Genomic DNA, 26,921 nt, shown 5'->3' with positions numbered 1-26,921 from the left:
CTAATTTGCTTTCCACTGGCTTCAGACCAAGAGTGAAGGAAGAAAAGCAAATTAAGATCTTCAAAAGAGTATCATAATATTTGCCAATGCAGACCAAAACACTCATTTTCACATGCTCCTTTCCCCGACAATATTGGGGCAAAGTTTGTGCTCTGAATGGATTGACTGCTTTTTGCTTTCAAATATCTCAAACAGGCGATAGATGATCTAATATCTCACCCATCTGTGAAGGGCAGTCTGGTGACAGAGCAGGGAAGACCTCGGAGCTCAGGTTTGAAGTCCAATATCCAAGCTTTCCTCCAGGCTCAAACTGAAGGGGCTTCCATTTAGTCAGCTTATTTGACCTAGTCATTAACCGGGTCTTGTCATTCAGACCTACCACACTGGCAGCCAGCAGGACCCATGATGTGGATTCACAAGCCGTTTGGTGCAACCTTGGGCTGCCACCAAACTGAGTTGATACCCCTTGCCCCTAAGCCCTTCTCCACCCCCTCCTTTAACTTGGTGTTCTGTGGCTAGCAGCTGAAATCAGAGATGTTTTGGTTTTAATAGGTTTGTTTGCCTAGAGGCTTAGCAAAGTGACCAGCTGACCTGTGCTCTCCAGTGGGATTCGAGTCACCAGAACCAAACCACCTGACTCAATGAACTCCAGCTTTTGGAGATTCTGAGCACATCTCCGGCTATATCAGAGACTTTGGGAACAACCTGTTTGAAAGGTACTATGGGACTGCAAGGACAGGGGCTCACATCAGTGAGCTGCACACTCCAGCAGAAAACCAGTAACATCTTACTTTCAGGCACTTAGTACACTATGTATCATTTATTACAATTTAATGATACCTGACTTTGTCTTTATTTTTTTCCTCGATTTCATACAGAGTCAAACAAGTAAGATTAAAGGTCTGGGTTAATCTGAATAAGAATCACATTTAGGTTGAAAAGAGCAACATTTTCCAATCTACAAACTGAGAGGTACAGAATTATTTTAATAGTAGCAGAGCTTCAACTGCTGAAGATACTCTGCCTGGAAAAGTGATGACCAAGGAGTAAGGCTGTTAAGGTCACAAGTGTTATTTAGAGAGTGAACAGGATGCAGTGGAAGCCAGAGGGAGAAAATTATTTCAGAAAAGAGAATTCATGGGGGACAGAACAACCCAACAGTCTTGGATGCATTCCTCACTCAGGAAGACTCAAATCACTAATTTTCTCGGATCGGGAAAAATGTCCTGAAGGAAAGTTCACTCCATACTCTCCCAGTTTCTTTTTTCCTTTATTCTCCTGATGACTTTGTATTTGGGGAACAAGGTACTGGGCTGGATGGTGCTTTCATGACTGACCCAGTGTGGTTCTTTTGTATTTTGAGGTTATATTCTCTATGCCATGAAAACATTTGTGAAAAAGTTTTATACAACTCAAAACCAAGTATCAGCTCTTTGGAGTTTTGCCATCCTACAGAACATAATGAAACACTATAACCTGTTACAAAATTCCCTGAGATAGTAAAAAAATAATATCGACTGGAAAGATATTCTAATTTTAGACTTTTTTTCAGACAATTCTGATCTAATTCCCACAAAACCTTTGGGTTTATCTCCTGCGTATTCTGCAAAATTTTTTTATATAAGATTTTTTTTAAGGCTTGAGATCCCAAATTCCTTCAGGCTACCTACAGAGGCCTAAAAATAATTATAAACTTGAAAATCACACAAAAGGGGATTTAATGTGCCAAGGACATAGTCTGGGGCTGGCGCTGAAGGAAGCGCAGTTTCCAAGTCAGTCAGACAGGATGCTTCTTCACTCTCCCCCTGCTCAGCTCCCCAACAAACACTGGATGGAAGACACTGTAAAAAAACCTTCACTTACCCTGCAGTTGAGGGATATCTCATCGCCACTTCTTCTCTAAAGTTATGTAAAAAACTTGGACTGCACCATTGTAACATTAGCACTGGAATTGAGCTTTCCAGAGGAAACCATGAATTGGGCTATAAAGCTCAGAGAGGAGTGAGCCACCCTTCTCATGTGAGTGGTTGACCACACTGAAATGCCTTGGCCACCATGTCTCCTAGGACACACATAGGAGTCACACCGTGCTCTAAGAACTACTTGTAAAACACCATCACTGCCCTGGAAGAGACAGTCCACCCTTAGCTTCACATTTACTAGGAACAATTCTGAAATGTCTTCCCCCACAAAGCACATACCAGCACTGGAAGCCTGGAAGTCTCTGGCTTTGATGGCCACTGCCATCACCACCTCAACCATCATGAAAACCAGATAGGAAGGAGTGGGGCCTGCAAGGCCAGGGGCAGCAGCAGCTTAGGTATGGCTGGCTCATGTCTGCAGAAGACATTCATGAAAAGACATGCTGCTGGCACCATGGCCTGGCAGACAAATTTTGCCACACAACCAGAACATCTTCTCTAAATACAAGATGTCTTCACTTGACTGCCTCTGTATCAGAGTTTAAAATGTCAAAAGAGTTACACAAAGCTGTATCCCTTCTTTTGGTAGTCTTGAGAAAAGAACAGTAAGAAATTATCCACAGAGGAGGAACATGGAGTAAGGAGGCGGCAAGACGAGCCTGGAATTGGCACAAAATCATATCTCTAATTCCCCTCCTGAAACTTCAGTTAGGGCTCATAACATCAGGGGAGCATAAGATTACATTAGTCTCTGAACATCCATCAGGAGGAGGAGGGAATCTCCTGCAGGCAGATGTGTAGCTGCAAGCAGGACACAACAGGGCCATCTGGATCCCAACACGCAGATTGTAAGATCCTGGGGATCTCACAACTCGCAGTCAGAACAAGCTGTATCCAACCAGAGCTTGTCTCCCTTCAAGCATAAACGGGTGAAAATGTCAGCCAATTAAGCTTTCTCCACCTACATCGCATCAGCTCCAAAAGCCAAACAGGATCCCAGCAGAGCTCTCCAGGAAGTCTCGCCTCAGCAGATCTGAACCCTTAATGTTAAAATGTTACGAAAAACAGAACTGCTGTGTGGGTGCCCCAAAGCCACCCTGTGAATATTAATCACTTGTGCATATCGAATATAATTGTCTCTCCAGTATTAAAAAGCTCTCCTTCTCAATCAGTGGAAAGTGACTCCCACAGATCAATTTAAGGTTTAAATTTGGAAGGGAGAGATTTTCTTTCTTTCTTTCTTTCTTTCTTTCTTTCTTTCTTTCTTAATCACATACTTGTAAAGAACCCTTGATAAAGCATTATAACAAAACACATACGGCTGTGATTCCAGCATCTCCTTTCTGTGATACATTCAAGGATGCATTTTCCCAGTGGCAGTGGTCAGCAAACCACAAAAACTACAGCTGCTGACAACTTCTAATAAATTTAGCCTTTGTAAAAAATATGACGTACATACAGTTGAACATGCATATAACTGTGGCTGAATTCAAGAATCAAACAGAAGGGCACAAAATGATTGCCGTGATCTCAACCTTACCCTGTGCTCAGCCTCTCCTTCTTTCAAAGATCTCTTTGGGAACTAAACTGGTCAAAAGCTATCTGCAAGTGTCTGTCAGGATTTCTAGCACCAGGGCAAGCAAGACTGAAAATCATGCAAATATCTCAGCTACAACTTTCTAAAAACTGAAAAAAACCCTACACTGGCAAATAGAAACCCAAATTCTTGTGAGGATAAGCAACAGTGATCTGAGCTGAAACCTCACTCCTGGCTATGAGGCTCAGTTAGGTGACTTTGAAAAAGGGAGCTACCTCTGCACTGTTGAATAACACACGGACAGTAACAGGTCACTGGCCTGGAAGTTAAGAGGAAAAACTGTGGCCAGCACCATATTACGCTTGGCATTAGGTCAACTTTGTGCAGCGCTTCTGCGGCCTTAAGAAATAAATATTATTTTGTGGGATCAGGTTGGGGGGAGGCAGTTCAAAAGGCTGGAAAAAAAACGTGAAAGCTTTGCCTCAGTCCACTAAATTGTTTTATAGCATGCAATGTTTTACAGCGTGGGGACTGGGGACACATATGGCAGGCTCTGGGGCAATGCTCAGGGCGGTCATCAAGAGTGTGAAGCCCGCTGAGAAAGTGTTGAAAGATTGGGAAAGGCACAGAGAAGCAGAATTCCCCAAACTGTGATCAAGTACCAGCTGTCACAGGTCAAAACAGTGCCAAGGAGCACAGTAACAGCAAAGGAGTAAGACCATCAGCTCTGCATCTCAGCTTCCACCATCTCAGGTACGGTAAACACTATGCTTCATCACCAGGGGTGTGAAGATGAACAAAATGCAGAGACATTGTTGAACTGGGGACCTGGTATGGAGACAGGCTGGTAGTTTCCCTTCTGTCACCCCATCCAAAACCACCTCATTAGGTTCACCAAGGAGCTGGTCCTTTTACTTTGTGTGCAAATTTGTTTTTCCTTTTTGCTCTAGTTATCAAGCACATAATGACAGTCATTTCCCTAAGCTTGCTAAAGGTAGGCTTCGGCTAACATGACTTCATTGCTGAAAAGTATCTTATATTTACTGTATGCTGCTAGGATTAAAGACTTGGAAAGAAATTTGACCTTTCCAAAGCTTTAATTTTCTTGAATTTTTACATGGTAATAATCATTGCTGAGACTTGTTATAGCCACCATTGCCAAGCTCAGGAGACACATCTAGTGAAACCAGCTCCACAAAGTATAGCTGAGGCCTCTACAGAATGGTACACAAATTTGTGACTTTCACTAAGTGCCTCAGAGAAAACTTCTTAATGCCAAAACAGGCATCAAGAAGAAAAACATGCTTTGCTGTTCATCTGCAATGTTGCCCTCTTTTTCTTAAATACACTTGAAAGAGTGCTGGAGGCAGCAGTTGCACCTAACAATCTTCATGAGAGTGGTTACATTCAAGGCTACCAAAAAACATTCTTTTTTTTGTTTGTTGTTCTCTTGCTTTTATCCTGCACTGCCTTTATGGAGCACCAAAGGGTTTCTGCACTTGCACCATAAAAATACCTCCAAAAATTAAGAGTTGATTTTGAAGCACAAAGCTGCTGCTATGGAACGCTGCAGCATCTGTTTTAGCATGCTATTTTTATATTTAGAAACAGTGCATCTCCACAGATCAAGCACAGCCGGTAAGTCACTCAGCAACCCCTTCCCATCAGCTCTCACAAATCAGTGCCAGTCAGTGGTGGGAGACCCACTCCTCTTGCCCTCCAACAGTCCTCCACACTTCCACAGCCCCACGCTTCCACTACAGCACGCTACAATATCCCTGACTCGCACTGCCCAGCCTGGTATCTCTAATGCTGGTGTCCTGCCAGTGGCGCAGCCCAGCAGCAGGTCACGAGCATGCTGGCCTCCGACCTTGATGCAACGTGCTGCTTTTCTCTTTTTCTGGGTCACGTGGCGTGCTGTGTGTACACTGCACGGCATATGTAGGAGAAACCACGCAATAAAATCAGGGGAGCCACTGAGGCATGCAGTCTGGAGCACAGCTCTGACCTGCGCCGTCAGACTGTTTCATCTGTGTCCCCCAGTCATGTTTCTGAGCCAGTGCCCAAAGCTAGAAAACAATGCATGTAAAAATGGCCACAGCCAGCCTCTTCCATTAAGCATCTGGACCACTGCTCCAAAAAGGTCCAGCAAGACAGCCAAATGAACTTAAACTGAGCACAACATGGCCACGAGTATGCTACGTATGGCTTATACTGGGGGGCAGGATTTGTAGCTCCTTTTTCCCCCTCTCTAAGAGTAGTCTGCCACTTAACTGTACGGCAAATTGCTGTTTGCGGCGTAAGGTGGTGCTGTGTAACTCGATCAGGCAGAACACAGCCAAGAAAAGCAAAGCAAAACATAATAAAGACCCAACTGCAGCCGTCAAAGCAAAGGTCGTAGAATCAGTGTTTGGAGCGCAGGAGGGGCATCAGATGGAAAAGCTCATCTTGGCTCTGTGCTAACTGTTAAAAGGCTGAAGAGTACGATGTCCTCCCTGTCTAGGAGCAGCAGCATCTTCTCCATACACCTACAGGCCCCTCCATTCTTCAGTTTACAGCAGCTGACCACTGCAGCTTGCAGAACTGGCAGTCTCCTGCGAGGGGACCGCACTGGTTTTGGATGATGTTTTGCACAGATGTGAATGCCAGCTAACTAGAGGAGTGAAATTTCAAGAGTGTTTATGACAGCAAGGAGGGGAAACACTTGCAGGTTTCTTCTTTGCTTCCAGCCACAAGAGCTGAGGAGTGCTTGCACATGTGTGGAGGGTGACAGAGCAGGGAGAGCAGAGAGGGAAGACACAAACCAACATGCACAAGCTCCACCAGTGGAGTGATCAGTTTTGGCAGCTGCCCTGGGAAAAAAAAGGCACTGTCAGCACTGCAAAACACACAGGAAAATCTTTAACTGGCAAACGCACATCTAACTTTTCCAAAGGCATTGAAGAGTGGAAAAGGTCCAGAGTTGCAGATAAGGAAGGGAGCAGTGATGGGATGAAGCCAGCTCCAGAGATCAGTTAGTTCAGCTCTCTCCTGGACATAGCCCTTTTTCTGGAAAGGGCGTGCTGAAGGAAAACAGAGCCTGGAAGAACCTGGAATAGCTTTATCTACAGACACAGCTTAGCAAATGCCACACGCTTCCATTTTAAGTAGAAGAAAACTGCCTTACCTGAGTAGTTTTTGCCCTTCTGCCTTGCATGCTGTTACTATGGCTAATTTGTGGGTTGGTGGCCCCTTCAGAAAGGCAGTGGGATTTCCTACAGGGCAGTGTATTGTAATTACTGTAGGAAGGTGCATCCTCAGCAGTAACCGATGACATCTTATGGCTTCCAATATCCAGGATGTCGGACACTAAATTCCGGCAGTACCCTCCAAAGGCATTTCGTGGGCCTCCGTTGACGGTAGCACTCGGAGTTTTGGGGGAATACAAGTCACTCATAGAGTTGGCGCGCTGGCAGGCAACCAGTGGCTGGGGGCTGTCACTGGCCTCGGTCCCCTGGGTATTCTCGGTGTCCTTCTCCTCAGCCAAGCCCAGAATTTCCTCATTGCTTGTTAAATGCTCCTGACTGAGGTCAGAAAGTGAAAACTCTAAGCTGTCCTCGCGCCAGATGTCGGCTGATTTGGAGCGCTTCTTTTTGAAGCTGGCCGTCTCCATGAAGTTTGTCCCATTGGCCGCATATCGATGTGACCTCCCATTGCCTTCTGCCAGGAATGGTGGCTCATCCCCATAAAGTCTGCTCTCCTCTGAGTCAGGCATGCTCTGCACAGAGGCGGCCGTGAGGACGGTGCTGCTGTCCACACTAGGGGTGACAGAAGAGTCAGTATGGTAGGAAACAGGCCGTAGGCCCATGTCCATGCGGTCCACCCAGATGGGGCTTCCAAAGTCTTCTAGGTTGGCCTCCTGGGCAAAGGGCTCCAGGCCGTTCTCCGCCAGGGACTGAGGGATGCTTGGTGTGCTGCTAGAGCGGGTGCTCACTTCTGAGTTACGGTGGATAATTTTTCCAGAAGAAGCATGCCGCGTCCGGCGAGATGCTTTATTGGAGAGACGAAGTGAGCGGGAAGTATGCTTGCGGCCCAGGCTGGTGTGTTTGTCTCCATAGAAGGCGTGCTCTACGCTCTGGCTCTCCGCGTTTCCCATGGCGTCACAGTCTGCAAAGGGAGAGAGCAGGGACTGTTGAAGGCAGCAACCAAACACACAGGCAAGAAGACACACAGGTATCCCAGAACACCCAAAGCAGCTTTTTTTTTTTTAATGAACCTGTCTCAAAACCTACACCACAGCTTCCCCTGGGTCTCGCAGGACGTGCTTTAACAGCAGCAACTAATGTCACAGAATTAATTAAGAGAGACAGCAACTGTATCAGCAAACTTATAAATACAACTCAGTTAAAGCAGTATGTAGGAAAAAGCCAGACCATAACTATGCTGGTGTAAATGGAGAGCATAGCAGAGGGAAGGATTGAACCTTGAAGCTTCATCCAAACTGGAGCCAGTTTACCACCAAAGTGCACTGGCAATCGCTGCTCTGCATATATTCATTTGACTCCTAGTATTACCTAATCCTTCGCAATTCCAGCCAACACTCCAAGCTCAAAAAATCAACAGCTACTGTTTACTGCATGTAAAGATACCAAAAGGAGATGGATATATGCCTTCATCTGATATTTCATTTTTTTGTTTGCTAGGAACTGCGAGCTGAAGCACCACATAGCAAAGTACAAATTCATCTGTTCAGCAGAGAGTTAATGATAGGTTTGATTTCTGGAACAAAAAAACAGAGCAACATGAAGCAGGTACAGAGAGCCCCCACACAAGAAAGCCATAGTATGAAAAATAAATTAGCATGAGTGACTCACGCTATACAAAAATAACCTTTCCTTCCTACTCACTCTGAAGCAGATAGTTAGATCTAAGTGCTTTGATCTAGCAAAGGGAAAAGCGAGCTGGAACTCAGGGACTGGGTTTCTTGGGTTTCTGTCCCCATCTCAGTACCCAGCCTCCTGCATTATTCAGTTGCTCACGTCCTGCCATGAAACAGTTTTCCCATCCAGAAGACAGAAGTGATGATCCGGATTCAACCTTGTAAAACACATTGAGGTCTATTATCTCACTCCACAAACGTCAGAAATACTTTACCAGTAATATTGGCTCCTTCTGGCCAAAGAGGAAGATGAAGAGAAAGAAAAGTAAATGTTAAAGTACATGACCATTCAAAATTAAATAGGAGATCCTGAATTACATGCAAGACAATTATATCTACATAAACAGTCTATAAATCTTCAACAGAAACGACAAGGCAAAACTTGCTGGTTTTGAGGTATTTCTATTAGTCTCGGTTGAAAAAAAAATGCTGCCCTGACAGTAAAATAATCTAGAATTTTTCATTTCTTGGGGCAATTTCCTCTCCTTTAGCAGGATGTGCTGGTGAGTATTAAGCCAAACGCTGACAGAATAAAACTGATAGTGTGTTTTCCCTCACTATCTAAAGACACACTATTCCTGCTTCACAAAACTACATTATCCCTACATAAATTACACAGAAAGTGAGCAATCAATTGCACAGTTCTGCTGTAGATTGCCCTGGATGCATACGGTGGGACCAAACTTCTGCAGTGACACTTGCAACCACAGTCAGAGGACTGCGCTTCCCTACTCTTCTACTCAGCTAAGCAGATCATGTCTGAGGCTAAAAATCTGTTCAGTGCTGAAACTATGGGCACGTCCAGAAATATCGGGACATTTCAGTATCTAAAACAAATATAATTCCATGTTAAGTAAACCATAGCAGGAAATATCCTTCATCTACTGAAATTAACAGCTGAACTCCCATGGACTGTCAAGAGACTTGGTTATCATGCATTGTTTAGAAAAATAAATGTACTGAACAGAGGGCAGGATTTAATCTAAAAAAAATTACAGCATTATAAATCCCTAGATAGGGTTTATTATTCTTTAAAAGCTACAGCCCTTTGATATGAGCTGGACTGAAAAACAAACGTCAGCTAGTTTTTGCTTCTAAAACATTTTATAGCACAAAATCTGCATTTTGTCTTCCACACTGATGTCTAAAACCAGATCTCAACATTCCCCATCTTGCAAAATAAATCCTCTTGGGATAGTGCTTTAGGCTGCTTTGATTTTTAGTTTCTTGCTAACTACGCTTTCATTTGACGGGATTTCCACTGGCTGCAAAACCGATCAGAGCATGCAGCCATTTATCCCGTCCCCAGCCATGCAACCATCATTTCAATATCTATCTAAGGACAAAAGGCAGTTTTAAAGTCCTCTTGAAACCCTGAACGATTGAAGGCCAGCTCTTTACCTTCAGAAACAGAGCTGCCATAGGGCAGGAGCATTCCTCACTCACCATGCGGCAAAACACATTTGCTGATGAAAACCGCTGAGCAGCACAGCTATGGAAAGCTGTCCTGTGCCATCACCTTGATGTAGTCTTCCTGCACACCAGGCAAAATTTCACCCAGTCAAAAAGTAACAGAACCCCAAATGACTTGGTGAGGAAAGGAGCAGCAGCTCCGGCTGCATCCCATGTGGAAACTGTCACTAGACGTCCTGCCCTGGAAGGAGGAAAGACTTTTCCCTGCAGACAGCAGCAGGAATGTTTACTGAGTGATTTCACACAATAAGAGGTATCTGCTAGATACTGGAAAGAAGTGTCAGACTTCAAAGTAAAGAGCTGTCCCTTTTTAATTCTGTGGATTGGCACTTTAGGTGAGGACCTATTTGCAAATTCCAAAGATGTCTATCTATGCTGCCATTAGCCCATACCTCAGTCCTAAACCCAGGAAGAGGCCTTACCCTACTCCCACTGATTTCCCCCACATTACATTGCAGGTTCACAGGAATTCTCCGTGGTGGGTGCAAGAGGGCTGCAGGCAGACATGGTGCAGCTGATCCAGCTGCAGCAATGTGAGACACTGCCACCCCTGCAGTTTGTCACCATCCTCTGGCAGAGGCCATCTCCTCCCGGGGACACTGGACACAACTGGCTGAGCACACCTCAGGTGGAGACAGTCAACCCTGCTGGGTCAAGCAGAGGTGACCGTGTGGGGGGTGCCCGTGACCAATGGCTCCCCCTGGAAGGGACCCCCATCCTACCTTCTCACCCTCATTTTTGCCTCCCATCCGCATTCCTGGCTGAGATTTTCCACCCATTACCCTGAACCAATTAAGGTGTTCATGCAGCAAGTCCACTAAAATGGCAGAAGAAAGTCCAGGGGGGAAAAAAGAATGCTTTATTAGTTTGTTTTTGTGGAGACAGTGAGCTGAACTGGCGCATGTCAGAGGCAGCACACGGGTGCCCTTTTGGGGGCACAGCAGAGTGAGGATAAAGCAGCACAGCTGGACGGCAATGTGGGAGCCAGGGAAGAGGGGACAGTGAGTGGCACCTCCCCCCACTTTTTGGCAGCAGTGAGCTGTTAGGTCAGCTCAGGCAGATGTGGAAAGGCAGCCCCAAAACATGTTAAACTGCACAGATGCCGGAATCCTCAGCTAGCAGGAGCAGGCACTGGGCAGGGGAAGGGAGCCCCAGTCTCCCCCTCCCAAGGGCAGCGGCAGACACCCTGGGGCAGAAATGTCTTAAACTGCTCCAGCTACAACTGCCAGATGCTGCCTGTCTACAGCTTAACTGAATTTAGCACACTCAATGAAAAAAATCTGTATCAAATTAAGAAAATGAGTAATGTTAATGGGAGCTGCACACAAACACTGGTAGGACAAAGGCTCCCCTTGTTAACTCACCCGCCAAATCCAAAGGTGACCATTAAAGACCTATCAAGGTACCACCAGGATAAACCATAAATCAAGTGTGACATGTCTTGATGCTTTAAACAGGTCTGTCGCACTTGACCAAGGACTGTGAGCGTCAAAAATCTGTTCTGAATTATTCTCCAAAGCTAGCAAAGATTTGCACACGCAGTCCATGCATTGCAAGCAGAACTAGTTGGAAATTTTTCAGTAGAACATGTTGGTTCATCAAAACTCAAACTTTTTCAGGGAATAAACTGCTTTTGATGAAATGCTCTTCTGCTCCAAGAGGAAGAGATTTGAAAACTGAAGCAGGGAAACAGGCACGTCTCCTGGAAGAGGCAACAGCTCAGTGACTCAGTTGCTTGCTGATGAGGAGGAAGATCTAGATTCCTATCAGCAGTCCAAGTCAAGCAAATGAGGGGTGGCAACTTGTTCTTCCACATCCTCAAGAGGCAGTCTGACCATCAAGCTATCAGCTGCTCTGGGAAAGGGGTCTCTTTCCCAAAAAAGCTGCTCTTCTGTGGTTCAAAGCAGGGAAAATGTCAAAATTATGGAAGTCTTCCAGGGGCCAGGAAAGTCACCTTTTAGCCAGCTTGCACATCAAGAGACAGTGCAGGGGTTTGACTCGTTTCATTTTTAAAACACATAACTTAAGATCGATATCAACAGAATACAAATTCTGCAGGAAAGCTTTGGAAAATACAGTCTTCCCTATATCAGCTAACCTAGACAAGCAGCCTGACCTCTAGCTGAACTGCTGAGATTTTGCTGGATGAGTCTTACATGAAATGGTTACGTATAGAAATGATCACATTTTAGATGAACAATGATGAAGGCTCCCTCAGAGAATACCATTTTCTTTGAAAACAGTAATTTTCCTTTCTTTTCCCTCTTACCCCAATATTAAATGTCTTAATGTAATTAGAAAACCTAAACACTCATTTCAATTAAACCTATTTACTAATTCTCTAACTTGCAAAAAGCTGGGCCGTTATATTCCAGAAGAAAATCTGAACTATATTAACTTTCCAACCAAATTTGAAGCACCTCGCAAGACAACAGATTGCAAATTTAAAATTAGATTCTAGTGGGAGGCCCCGGTGACAAATCTGTATTTTTCTCCTGGAGCAGCGCTTGAAGGCTTTGAGAACCAGAACAATGATTAAATCCAGAGCGAGCAGTGAGCCTACAGAAATAAACTTTCGCTAAAATCTGCCAGCCAACAACAAAGATTTTTACCGAACTCACAAGAACCACATAGAAAAATGTACAAAACTAATAACCAAGTGTGAACATACACATTTTATTGTAATTAAAACATGCTTTTTCAAAAGGGTAAGAGAGAGGCTGGAATTCCACAGTAAGCCTTTGAGTTTCTCAGAAACTCCAGCAGCATATTTAATTGTTTTCAAATCAGAACCTTTTAACCAGACATTTCTTTTTTTGTACACCACTCCCACATATGCTAAAGTATGGTATGGACTCCAAAAAGGCCCTGCAGGCAATTCAAATAAGAGGAAGAGAGAGAGAGGAAGGGATGTCATCAGTAGCTGCCTGATAGCCATTCAAACGCCTTTGTATTGCTAAACGGGTGTAACCATAAACCGCATGCATCTTATCCAGTTTTTCCCCCTCCCTCGAACAATTACACAATACAGCAAACGCCTAAAGCAAAATATACGGACACACATGTACCTTCCGAAGCAGTACTGGTATCCAGCGCAACCTTCCCCAAGAGAGATGTGGCATTTAGAGGTATAGAATTGCAAATGATACCAAAATGAACAGTTACTGGGACTGCAGAAGCTGTCAGCACCTGCCACTCAGCGACTCCATTACTCTCACGTCAGAGTCTATGACTATATGCCAAAAACCTGGGGAGAAAGAAGGGAGAGAAAAAAAAAATCAGACAAAGGGTTAGCAGGAACAGCTACACACGAGGACATCTTCTGCGAGACCCTGTTACTGTTACTTACCTAAGAAACACTATGCAATACAGCATGCAAATGCTGTGCTTAAATTTGAATGATGAAATCTGATGATGGCAGAATAAATGAAAATCCTAGTCAAGCCCAAAATACCGAACATGAAGAGTTCCTCTTCCCATCACCTCATACAATAAAAATCCCCACAGACATCAACATGACCCTGCTGAGGACAGTCTGTTGCAGGCAGGGCTAGAAAATATCAGGTCCAAAACCACGCCTGCATCTGAAGACAATCATCAAGAAAGGCATCTTCCAATAAACCAGGGTTTAACTCCTGGCAGCAACAGAGGACCTGACTGTCCAGGGAACAGGCCCGAAACTGGAAGACCTCAGAGGATGTTTCTCTGCACAGATTGTCTAATTTACGAAAGGGGCGGTTATCCAAGTAGGGATTTCATTAACATTTTTCAAGGGCGAAACAAACACGTAGGGCAGAGCATTTGCATGCATTTTTGTGCACGGTGAAAGGGCTGTTGGGTTAATTGCATTCACTAAGGCACAGATACAAGAGACCAGTCTGCACTTATTTAGACCCAAGTCATAAGAATAGTCCTCGAGTTGCACACGTGTGCACTCGTGTGGGTACTAAATCCCAGCCCTTTCTTGACCTCCCTTGCAAGTGCACCAGCTCAAGCTCCAGCCCTGTGAGATACCAAGAACCACAAACTCACTAGAAGGTTGGGTGCACTGCCCAAGCCAGCTCTCAAGTTACCCAACTCCTTCTCCCAGCCAAACACTGGCAGTGAAACATCAATTCAACAGTGCACACAAGGTTTTGAGAGTTATAAACTTTTCCAAAAGTCTCAAGGAAGAAAAACCTCATAAGACATTACTGATGTCCTTCACGTTATTAGAGCTGCTTGGTGGGGAAATTGTGATCCTCGCTTCTGGCTGGATTCTCAAAAGAGAGTCACCAGCTCCTTTCTAAATTAAAAACATTCTCATGTTCTCTCTCCTCCTTCCTGTTCCCCTCTCTGCTCCCCACCTCCCCTCTTCCCCCAAGCTGTTGGTTGAGATCTGAAAAGCAGTTCATGAATTGCTCAGGAGCTGGCAGAAATTAATAAAATGAAGCTCATTTATATTGAAATGGACTCATTACCATGCCAGCTGCCAATAATTTGCAAGACTAGAAACTTGCTGACAAACAAGGTCCTATAGGCAAGAAGCTTCCCACCTGCATCCACTGCACAATAAGCAACCTGCGATGTGCGTCCCTTACCTCCAAAGAAAATGTCATTGCAACTATCTTTTTTTCAGAGCTGCCTGCTGCCGCCCCAGAAACTTGTCCAAAAGAAGAAAGAAACAGGCACAGATGAGTATTATCAGTTTTTCCACCCTCAAGCAGCTGTTGAGGAGTTTGTAACTCACTCAGAAAAATCTGCTTTGGGTTGAAGCAAACTCTGGTCACTTCTGTGAGAAACCAACTACAACGTCACCCACTCCACACACTGCCTGTGCTTCTCTGCCAAAACTCATTCTCCTCTTACACTTTTGTCGGGAAGATCCAAAGTAGACGTTTACAACTGGATACTGGATTATCCAAAAACTCGTTATGCTCCAACACATCCGTAGGGCTGGCAACAACCCTTGCCACAAACAGATGAGTACTGTGCATACATGGCTCCTCCAGAAGAGAAGGATTTATGATTACATACTATTTTTTTCCTGAAAAGCTTTGGTCCTATTAACTTTTACAACTTGTAGAGTCTTTCCCATATGAGATCAAGTCATACTTTTCAAGGAGAATATCAGGTTTTCATGCTTCTCTTTGTCTGCCATTAATATGCACAGGAACAGTCCTCAACATCATGCTTCCTGCCTCATCCCAACAGTCCAGGCTCTGTTGCAGCAGAAATTCTGGAGGTCTGCAGTGCTGAAGCAGCCTCAGACGAGGACTTCCCTCCAACAAGGTCTTGGCAAAAGGGGATGCCTGTCCTCCTCCATCAGGAGGAAAGGCAGAAGCAAACAGGAGCACAGTCCCATGGCTTGCTTCTCAGTACAGCTTCTCAGTACAGACTCCTTCCCCTCACAGGACACATTTACTCCCGTGGACACTTGCTCTGTCAGTGGAGCCTGATCGAGGGGGAAGCTGACTACACCTTCAGACCACTGGTAACTCACCAAGTTAACTATTCACATGGTAGAGGAACAGTTGTAAAAAGACACACATGGAACAGTTCATCTAATATAAATTTTTACACTTCTACGCTCAAGACAAAATACTCAGTCTCTGAGCAGACTCCTGCAAGCATGCATACACATGCACACATACATATACATCTGTGAGACATGTATCCGTGCATGTATGCCAATGTCTACATACATCAATGTTACTCCACTTGTTCTTTGAAGGTTTGGAAGTAGCACAGCTGTATTTATTTCATAGCCACAAAAGAGTGCCTTGAAAAATCAGGCCAAGGAGTTCCCACAGGGCTCATCACACAGTAACTTAAGTCAATCCAAATGGAGGAAGCTCGCAGCAAACCACCACGAATGGATTAAATGAATACATAGTAGGGAAGTAGAATATATTAAAGGAATACCTTGTTATTCATCACATCTGCTACCGTGATTCTAGGTACAGCAAAGAGAGGTTCGACTTTCACATGCTGGGAGGAGTTTGCAAGGCCAAGAAATTAGGGGAAAAAAAAGCACACCTGTTTTCTTTTTGCTTGCAGACAGTTGACATGAACATTAATGGATGAAAAATGTAGAAGCTGTAGTTTTCTAAAAGCCTCCTTTTGAAAGCAGAACCACCAAGGAGAAATCTGTATGCAAGTGTATCCTCCAGTCCAGTGAACTTGAAAAGCTGGGTAAACGGACAATAGCTCTCTTTTAATACTATTTTCACTTTTTGATTTTATGATGCATCATTTTTGTCAGATTCCAAATGCAACTGCAGATATGAGATCAGTTAGTCATTAAGCAAATCTTCATTCAGCTTTGAGAAGCCCTCAGTAATTTCACCATAAATCATCAAGATATATATATAGACAGAAGGCAGTAGCCATTTCATACAGAAACTATTCATATTAATCAGTGGCTTTGGGCTGTATTCCCCATCCACAATCCCAGTTCCACGCCACTGTAAATCCAGTGTTCAATCCTGTCTCCTGAAATGGAGAATTAGGACCTTTATTTATAACTGGAGGCCACATTCTGTTAGCCTTTATCACCTCCAGTTAATACGAATCGCTGCCAAAATCGATCTATCAAATCCCCAACCCTGAGAAGGTAAATGCTGTAGCATGCTCCAGGGTCCTGGTGCCCTGACAACTCTGGCTGTCCCCACCCGATGCCCCTGGGCTGCCCTCCACAAAATGAAACACTAACTCACAAGACATGATGGATGGATGGATGGATGGATGGATGGATGGATGGACGGACGGATGCTGCTCTGTGCCCAGATCTTTGTCTGAGAGGGCTTTTCATGACAGGGCTGGGTGCTCACATGGGTTCAGAAATGTAATTGAGAAATGCTCCAAGCTTCCCTGTTCTCCACATAGTCACTGAAACTATGCATAACACTGAGCTCTAAAACCAACTCCAGAGGACTGCAGAACCTAGCTGACTTTCCAACCAGTGAAAAATAAATGATAAACACGTTCCTTTTGTGTTTTCTTTCTATGACATATAAAATGTGATAGAAAGCTTTCATTCGTGAGGAAACCAAATTTTAAACTAACCACAGCTTATACTACCTGTCAAGGAGAACGGCTGGTCCTGAAAGTTGAGTCTGACAACAACGATCATCCAGACAAAGCTGGGGGAGCCATCCACAGATCTCCAAGAATTGGTCAACAGAGCTGGAATTGCAAAACCTCATTGCAACCACCTCTATCACACAACCTTCATGTCTGTCACGGTTAGGAGAACAACACTGGGTGATCATTCCACATGAAGAGGAGGGGAAAATAAAATAAACCCACGTTCACTTTGTGGGGAACTCATAAAGGAAAGATGTGGGAAGCCTTGTTCCTCCAGCTGTAGAACCACACCCATGAGAATTTCTAAGGGAAGGAAGAATGGGCAAAAAAAAAAGAGGGTGGGAGTAAGGTCTGTGAGGAAACCTAAAACCTCCATATAGCAAACAGCCAACCACCCCCAAATCACAGCTAAAGAAAGCAAAACCAGAAACGTGGCACTGGCAAAGCACCATGGGCCCTTGGTAATCAATTAATGGAAAAGAATAGCAGCCCAAGGGAAAGACCCCTTTTCAGGGTTTCTATATTTATACAAGGAGATGTGAAAAAATGATATGGTTGTGGGTTTGGGGTTTTTATTTATTTATTTCATTTTTACAGGTATCTGAACGTGTTTTAAGTCCTTCTCCTTCCCTTCTCTTTTATTTTTAATGGTGGGAAAATCCCCCTTTCTTCCCTAGGGGAAAATCTGCAAGGTTTTACACGTTTACAGAAAAGGGCAAAGCAGGGAAAGGATTCTAATTTCAGATCATTAGACATAAGCAAATCTACGGGAAGCCATGAGGGCAACTCCCTGGAGTCTGTGGGGCAGACGAACAGCAGCTTGCATGCTGCATCCTGAGAGGCAGAGGGGTTTTATAACCCATTCCAGGGAGCTGCAGCCAGAGCTAAGCCACAGGGGAGCTGCAGGGAAGAAGCAGCCGATTTGGCCTCCACAGAGGACATGAATGAGAAAGGTAGCTACAAGGACTGCATGTGCATTTATGTGTTACTTAAGAAAATAAATAGAATGCCCAAAATGCAGCTGAAATAAAAATAAGGTGTGGTTTGTTTATTTACCTTTAGGTTATACATTATTATTACTACACTTTGCTTGAAAAGAGCTTTCTGCTTGTGCCAATGAGCAGAGAACTGATACCCAATGAGGACGGGAAGTGCTAAATGCATTTTAAAACCCCTTTATTTAGAAGTAACGATAAAGCGTTCAGGACAGGAGACAGAGCCCCGGACAGATACATCAGAGCACTCCCTGTGCAGCTAAGGACAACAGCATGAGCGCTGCTGGGACGGAGGTGGATGGAGGAGGGAGAAGCAGTGTGGGACAAGGCAGGCTGTGCATGGGCAGAAGAAACACCCAGAACCATGGGCACCAGCAATAAAAATTAAAACCCTCAGCTGGAGTGCCCAGGGATCCACTGCAGGCAAGATGTGAAGGATTAAAAAGTTGAGGAAGAAAACTAAGGCAGATAATTGGGGGAGGGGGAATCGTAGAGGAAGTGTTTAATGTATATCCTCATTTAAGCACAGAGGTAAGTAATCTGATTTTCAAGCAATGCCAGAGACCTCACACAGATCATTAAGATGGTGCCTGAGATATGAAGACAAGTATCTAATTTTAGATACCCTGACTTAAGTATCAGGGCAGGATTCCAGAGGTCTGTGGAATTAAACTCAAGCAAACTCTCTATTAGAATAGTTTTCACAATTTGGCTGTACTCTCTCTGATGGACAAAAGCATTACAAGGTATGCAATATAATTAGTAAGAAGGACACCTAACTAACAACAACTTCTGTGACGAGGCCACAAGAGAAGCATGATAAGGAAAAGTATTGAAGCAGAGGATGTCCTTGTAAGTTTACAGCACGCCTTGGGGAAGTTTTGGAACTAGTATTTCACTCTGTGAGCTCCCACTTTTAAATCAGTACCTCACAAGGTTCAGCCTTCCCTGAAAATGCTTGCCAGGGCTGCTGTGCCAGGCTAGGATGGAGAAGCCAGCAGCTGCAGCCCTGAGCTACTAGAGCAGAGCCTGACCTGTGACTCCAGCCTGCCTCTTGTGCCACACAGAGCAAGCCAGGAAGGCTCCCTGTAGCTCCTTTCTTCTCTACAAAGCATAAGTACAGCATTCTCATCCACTGCAAAAGACCCAAGATGGCCATATCCCCCATTTAAAATGGCACTGGGTGACTGCAAGAAGGAAAGCCAACCTTTTAACCAGCATAAAGCACACGTTAAACATCCCATGCTTCCTGAAAATAAGAAAGCTTATTGCCTGATCTGTTGGCAACAAGGTTGCTCTGGCGAGACAGGGCAAGGTGGAGAAGTTAGTGGGACAGAGTAAGGTGGATATGTTTGGGACGAGCAGTTCACCCAGGACAAAAAATAGGATTACCAATAAGAATAGCAGCCTCAGCCTGTACTAAGTGCTCCCACCAGGACTGCTGGAGAGGACAGGAAAAACAAACAGGAACCCCAGCTGAAGAGAGAGCCATGCTTCACAAAACCCAATGCTGGGAATTGTAACTACTGTTTATTCAGAACCTGGGAGGAGAGGCAAGCAAGCGTATGACCAAATGGCTGCTGTTTTCACCTAGTGCGATTATACCAACCGCAACAGAGCAGGTTTCTCAGCCTGGCATTACCATAGTGTAAACCCTTGCCATTTCTCCAGTACAAATTAAAAAAGAAAACATTCATGCAAAACTCAGCTGGTCTGTACCAGCTTGCCACTGTCAAACGTAAATTAAGCACTCAGATTTTGTCTTGCACGTCCTGACAGAACCTGATCTCTCAAACACCATCACAAAGAGGTATCCACACCGCAGTGAAGTTTATCTGGGTTTACTGGTTTTAGTCACAACTTGTACATCACATCTCCTGACACAGCTCCTGATGACAGCTCTTCCCCCACAGGAGGAACACACAACACCAAAGGCCACACGTTGGGTGTTGTTTCTTTAATTAAGAGGGGGCAAAACCCATGAGGGATGGTAATCCCAGGGGAAAACATCCTCAGGGCTCAAGGGGTGAGCCCCTACCCTGGGAAGAGTCAGGCAGGGACCACAGAACCCTGCTACGGAGCAAGAAAATGGAATGATCAGCAAATGTTTTTCAGAGGAAAAGCCAAAACTATCAAAAGTCAGGCTAAGGTAGCTTCGTGATGGAAAGCTGAAAACCATCAGCTCTGAGCATGGCCTCAAAATAAAATGAATGTTTTGCCCGTGTTTTCAGTAAGGGCATGGGGGAGGAAGGCATGTGAATCCCATCTGAGGTATCCGAGGAGCAAAATTCAAAGAGTTTTAACATGTGCCAGTCAGCAGGAGTTTTGAATCTGCATCCCAAAACTATGAGAGAAGCGGTGCAAGCAACCACAGGGATACGGACAAGAATTTATCTATTAAAACCTGTGGATCAGGATCCTGCCTGGGACTGGAGAACAACTGATCCCAGGCTATGACATACTCATCTGTCTGGCCTCAACGGCACGTGAGGCTGAAGAGCATGTCTGAGAGATGGAACAGGGAATGACATGGGGAGAAATGGGAAACTGAATAAAATGGAATGTAGATTGTGGCATGCATCTCTGATTTCTTTCTCCAACAAGATAACCCATTTTCCAGGGGAGGAAAGAAGGGCAGAAGATATCTGGAAACTACTAGTTAAGCTGAAGATGATGAAAAATGGCATAGGAGTTATGATATGCATAACAAACTTTGCAAGGAGTTGTGCTGAAAGGAGAATTATCTGGCTCAAGGGACCAGTTTTTTCATGTTTTCAATGATGACAACATAAAAAAATGTACCAGTGACTTGTGCTGATGACACAAAGCTAGAAAAAGCCACCCTACAGAGGAGACCTTTTGTCTCATATTGATCCCAGAGGATCATAAGCTCCTGATGTGATAAAAGTGACAAAAAAGCAAATGTAATCAAAAGATGCACCAAGCAAGCCTTGCCAAACAGAAAGAGGAGTAAACGCTGCCACAGATGACATTGACCTCATCTGAACAACATGTGCAATCCTCGTGGCAAAGGTTAATACAGGCCAGACCACCTTTAAGAAATGCAAGGCAGACACAGTGGAGGAGAGAGCTTCATTCTGAGAGGAGAAAACAACAGGACTGTCTCATGAGGCAAAACGGGAGGCTGTGAAAGGACATGATTTATGTTCATGGGCAGAAAAGGGTAGGTTAAAAAAATCATAAATTCAGATAGGTGTATTCATAGCAATTTCATCCTGACAAAACAAGCATGGCAAGGTTAAAACAGACTGTGCCTTCCTCATGCTCCATCGCCCCTGCGCAAGTGGCCTCAGGACAGGCAGCAGTCCCTGGTACTCAGCTTAAGCAGGAAGACTTGCCTAAAAGCAACCAGTCCCCCGCATGTGCATGGGATCTCCAAGGACAAGCAAGGTGCCCACCAGGTAGGTCCCCACTGTTCCAGCATCACTGGTGCTAGTCCCAGGGAGCTGAAGGAGCAAGCCAGGGTGATCTCTCTCTCAGACATTTTTCAATGGACAGGGACTGAAGACTGTACAAGTTTTGCACAATAGTTTTTCTTGGACAGATTAAACTTTGCCTCTAGAATAACAACTTTGCAGTCAAATGGAACATGACTGTAGCAGAGAGGCAGCTTTGTGAACTAGCAACCCCAGTGGATCCAGTTGGCTTGCTGAGATGATTACTGCCCCGGATTTCACGAACTGATCAACCTTGGTGGGATTCTTGGACTGCAACTGCTTCAAGGGAGAGAGCTCATCCTTTCAATAGATGTGAAACTTGAGCTGTTCCTGAGCAACATGAAAAAAGTAATGCTTGCTGGACTAATCCTCCATAGTTTGGCAGGCACAGTAGTTGGTTCGAGCTCTCCTCTGGCTTTGCAAACTGTGGTCAATAAAGTCAAAATGTTGCTCCTGGCACACATACGCTACCTGTAATCCATGCAAAGCCAGCACTGCCAGATGGCCAGCGGTGGGGTTTGTACCTTTGAGCTCCTGACATCCTACAGAGCAGATTGCCAAAAAGAGCTTCAGTTTTCTTCTTTTGAAAAGGATTCCAAAAGCATCACCAGAGAAGGAGCAAAAAGATGTGTTCCAAATCCTAGATGGGAATTTGCCAGCACCTGGCTCTCACTTTCTCTTAGTACCTCAATATTCAAATATTATACAAGATAAATTAAGGACAACTAGTTCTAGGAACATCCAATAATGCAGTAACTCAAGAAAGTCTCCTGCAAAGCTACCTCCTACAGGAGAGATCGAAAACAGGGATTTTAGGTTCACCAGACAGAGGTCTTCCATATGGACCACCCTAGTTTTGGAGGAGTGACATCCTCTTGGGTATAGGATGGAAAGGAGCATATGGGTGCCTGCACACGTGCAGGGGTGTGTGTGGGGAAGCCACTCTTTCTCTATTTCATTAGTCTATCTGGAAAATTAAGTTTTCAGTTGAAAATATTGAGTGCGTTTAAGACAAATCTGTAGTTACAGTGATCACTGAGATCCTGACACACGTCTGCCTAATCCTGCCTGGGAGCTCCAACAACACAGTATCACTTGACTGTGACCCTCCACAGCTTGTAACTGCCTCCAGTTTCTTAGTTGTCCTAAACTCACAAACCACATTTCAGTGAATAAACTATTCACCAGAAAAGAAAAATTGATTGCCTAGCCCAAATTACTGGAAAGTCACCCCACAGAGCTATTTTAGTTATTAGAAAGAGTGCTACAGATGCTGCCCAGATAAAGCAGAACCAGAGTGTTGGTGGAAAATTGCTTACTGTTAGCTCTGGTTCAAGGCCTTTTTTATAAAAGAAGGTCAATTCTGCCTTAATATTTATAGGAAGAATATTTTTCTTACCTGTGGCAGTTAATGTGGAGTATAGTCACATAAATGAAACATTATACAGTGCTAAAGTATTAAGTGAGATTTTTTTTAGCAATTCTAAAGTATGCATTAGAAATGCAAACTTCCCACAAAACAATAGCTGTACTTCTTCAAAAATGTCAGCTCGGTGAAAAATCAGGCACATTATCAAACAAAGACACCATAAACCTACAGAACACTTGATATTTTCAGCAGTAGTGTCGTTCTATCCTTGCAAGGCTTTACATTGGTATGTGGCCCAAAATAGATCTAGAAGAAAATAACCAGTTTCCTCTTCAGATTTAAAGAGTGGTAGATGATTTTAGTAGCTGAGAAAGCTAATGATATTTTCTGTGGCATCACTCCCAGCCCAAATGAAAACAAAAATTGCAGTAAATGTACACATGGTGTATTTGCGGGCACACTGACCATATTCATCTATGCCCACATTACAAGTGAATTATTCAGCCCACTTGAGCTTAAGACAGTTCCTGAATTCACATGAGTGGCATCTGTCTGAAAACGGAGCAATCTCCAAGCTGCAGGCAAGTCCACGCTTTCCCGATACTTTCCCAGCAGTGTGTTTGTTCATATTGCACACAGCCCACACTGTGATTTTGACTCAAATGGGTGTTAAAAAGAATACCAGGGAGCCTGAATTTCAGTCTTCTAGAAAGCCAAGTTTCCTCTCTCCTGTGCCAAAGACAACCAGAGGGGTCAATCCCCTGTGCCTTCCAGTCCACCAGCAGCCACAGCCTCATGGTAACTCCACACTTATCCTACAGGCCTGGAGCAGAAGGAGTCGCTTATTTTTTTGCAGCAAGGAGATATACCTCAAAGACAAAGAGATTATTGCCACTTTAAAAGTATATTTTAAAGGAAACCCCTTTAAAGAGACACCAAAAGAGAGAAGTGAAGGACACCTTTAGAACTGACCTAAACAGACTCCTTGGGTTTGCAGTGCTGCAACAACTTTTGCACCACTTTTTATTATTCTTTGTGATAGTTCAGAAGTCTTTACTGTTGAAGTTTTCCAATTGTTAGTACAGAGTCTGCCCTACAGATTCTCCGGCAACCTCTGGACATTTTGCCATCAGAGACAGTCTTCCCATCTTAAAAGATCACCTTGTTAACCAGCATTGATGGGCTGCACAGCCCTTCAAGTCACCTATGAGGGAAATCAGAATATTGCAAATGCAGTTCTCACCTCCTCTTGTTTACTTGTGGTTTTTTTCCCACCACTTTCCATAGCCGACATACCTATATGAAAAGAGGATGGGGGGAAGGGGAAGCCAATATTTTGCACTTTATCATTTACCATATTCATAGAATCATAGAATAGTTTGAGTTGGACAGGACCTTAAAGATCATCTAGTTCCAACCCCCCTGCCATTCGCAGGGACACCTCCCATTAGATCAGGCTGCCCAAGGCCAAATCCAACCCGGACTGAACACCTCGAGGGATGGGGCAGCCACAGCTTCCCTGGGCAACCTGTGCCAGTGCCTCATCACTCCCACGGTGAAGAATTTTCTCCTTATGTCTAGCCTAAATCTGCCCCTCTCCAGTTTATACCCATTGTCCCTCATCCAATCACCACAAGCCTTTATGGATAGTCCCTCCTCAGCTTTCCTGCAGCCCCTTCAGATACTGAAAGGTTGCTATAAGATCTCCCAATAGCCTTCTCCTCTCCAGGCTGAACAACCCCAACTCTCTCAGCCTGTCCTCATAGAAGAGGTGCTCCAGCCCTCCAATCATCTCTATAGCCCTCCTCTGAACCTGTTCCAACAGCTCCATATCCTTCTTATGTTGAGGATTCCAGAACTGGACACACTCCTGATGAGATCTCAGTACTTCAGATGAGGTCTCAAACCAATTTAAACTCTAGGAAATCTTTGTCAAGAATTATCCCCTGTACATTAAAGGAGGAAAGAAAGATCTGGGCAGTACAGGAATCTAAGCACTGTCTCAAGATTAAGGCCAGATCTAACTTACAAATTTTTGCCAGCACAGCTATGTCAGTCACAAACTTGATGGAGCATGACCTCCGATTATGCTTGCAGAAGACACTGCAATACAGTTATAAGAGCAAAACTCTCACATGGCTGCTAGTAATACTTTTCCTTTTCCCAAAGAAAAACAAGCTTAGAACAAGCTCTTCCAGCAAAAACGCTGTTTTGCTGGTGCAAGCACCAGCCACGTGAAGAAGGCTTTGTACCACTGCACCACACCAGCTATGGGCTGTGTTAACACCTATCTGGCCTTGCTGCTTCCCACTCCTGTCCCTGCCGTCAGCAACGCAATGCCTTTCTTCATTCCTCCACTAGCCCTGCTGCTCTCAGCGCGCTAGGAGGGGAAAGTCACTTGTTTCTCTGGCATTCCTTGCGCAAAACCTGGGCTGCTATGAGCAGACTCCTGTGATTGCAACACACAGCAACACAGAGGCTCTCCTTTCTGTGGTACTGTGGCTGATCGCTGCCAATCCTCAAGGCTGCTAGCTTCTGGCTGTGCCGAAGGTGAGCAGAAACCTCAGGTCTGTCAGAGGAAGAAAGTGTCTCCCTCCACAGTGCTGACACCATCCTTTTCTTCAAAAGGAAGCTGTTGAGCTTATGAATATCGGTCTCACTCGGAACAAGTTGCCACATGAGCGATCCAACAAGAAAAGCAGAAAGCAGCAGCTCTCTTAAACACCTTGACCGAAAGCCTTCATGAAATCAGTGGAAAATTAATTCAACAGGCTTTGGATCAGGACTCTGAAAAAGTAATGTGGTTTGAAGAGTTGCACACAAACCCAAAAAAAGCTTAGCCTGGCTTCTGCCATTTCTGAATTGCAATGGGAAATCCTTTGCCTCATGCATGTACTTTCAGACCAAAATGGAAAAGGCAAAAGGGAGCAGAGAACAGGAAAAAAAAAATCTCAGAGAAACAAGATGTTCTTTCTGTGGCCTTTCTAAAAACATTTCCTTAGTGGTCATTTTTAGCTATTTTTTCATCAGTCAGCAGTCCCTTCCCGTCAGGCTGTGCCTGTGCCTCTAAAGCCAGCTCCACTCACTCCTCTCCCAAGAGCTGTCCCACAGTCTAGCTGCGAAGAAGACTCCTTCTCGTCTTCCTCCTTCTCGTCTTCCTCCTTCTCCTCCCCTTCTGCCTGTTCTGGCTCAAAAGATCCAATGGTTCAAGAGACGCAACAGCCCCAGTGAGGAAGATGCAAAGGCAGCAGCAGGCAGTATTTCCACTCTCCCCAGCTGCCAGCTCCCAGCATTGCCCCAGGTAGCAGTCCCAGGGCAGTACATCTCATTCTCCCATTTGAAAAAAAAAAAAAAAAAAAAAAAAAAAGGAGCATTTTGAAACCAGACTTGTTAATATGTTACACATTTTTTTTTTTTTAATTTCTGAAATTCCCACAGCAGCTACATTCAGACAGTGTACCCGAAAACACTCTTTTTCCTCTGAAAAAAGTGTTATTGTTTTAAACTTTCACGAGCCAAACAAAGGCAGCACAGGCTAGGAAAAAAAGCATCTCTCCTTTCAGCCTACCATACACACTGTACAATCCACTATATTGTCCTCCCAGTGATAACTGTAAGGTTGCAATTAGCCACCAGTATTTATGTAGTGTATCAAACACTAAGTCCATTAAGTGTGACATTTTTTGTGGGATTTCTGTCAATTAATTTGTTCCAGAGGCTTATATTTATAAAATATACAGAAACCTGATGGGCTTCCTTTGTTCTCAGCATTTCAGACAGATTCACCAACTTCCAGGGTTCTTTTGGGGTTTAATTGTTAGATTAATAATTACGCACACAGGCAAGAAATCCGTTCTAAAGATAACAAAATATTTGAAGAGCAACTTAATGCTAAAACCAAGAACGATGCTCCTCCAAGCATCATCAAAATCCCACTGCACCAATTAACATGCAGGATATCATTTCATCTGACCGCTTACCAGCACAGCAGGTCACAAAGGAGAAGTGATTTATACCAGCTGTGTCTGCAATGGCTTTAAAATGAAACAAATAAAGTACAACAGCAACAACTGGAAACGTGGTTTGAGACCAATTTCTACCACCACATTCGTTGTGAGCTCTGATATACCCTGAAAAGTTTGACGGATTTCACCAGATGGAAGAACACAAGGAAGAAGGTG

General features: G+C 44.3%; 1 protein-coding gene across 9 annotated transcripts in view; it reads right to left on the bottom strand.

Annotated features, from left to right (window-relative positions):
* TIAM1 (TIAM Rac1 associated GEF 1) overlaps window positions 1-26,921 on the bottom strand; it is a 191,928-nt gene that overhangs the window by 76,198 nt on the left and 88,809 nt on the right. For all 9 annotated transcript variants that reach the window (XR_008450732.1, XM_054071824.1, XM_054071811.1 and 6 more), the window contains 2 exons: window positions 12,919-13,097; window positions 6,626-7,605 (listed from right to left, as the gene is read on the bottom strand). Coding sequence is in view for 8 of the 9 variants with exons in the window: in XM_054071824.1 (XP_053927799.1) it covers window positions 6,626-7,594 (969 nt within the window). In the remaining variant the exon portion in view is untranslated. The remainder of the gene's footprint in view (window positions 1-6,625; window positions 7,606-12,918; window positions 13,098-26,921) is intronic.

The sequence above is a fragment of the Cuculus canorus genome, chromosome 1 (assembly GCF_017976375.1).
Source record: "Cuculus canorus isolate bCucCan1 chromosome 1, bCucCan1.pri, whole genome shotgun sequence".
Lineage (NCBI taxonomy): Eukaryota > Metazoa > Chordata > Aves > Cuculiformes > Cuculidae > Cuculus > Cuculus canorus.
This window is presented reverse-complemented; position numbering and strand designations above follow the sequence as displayed.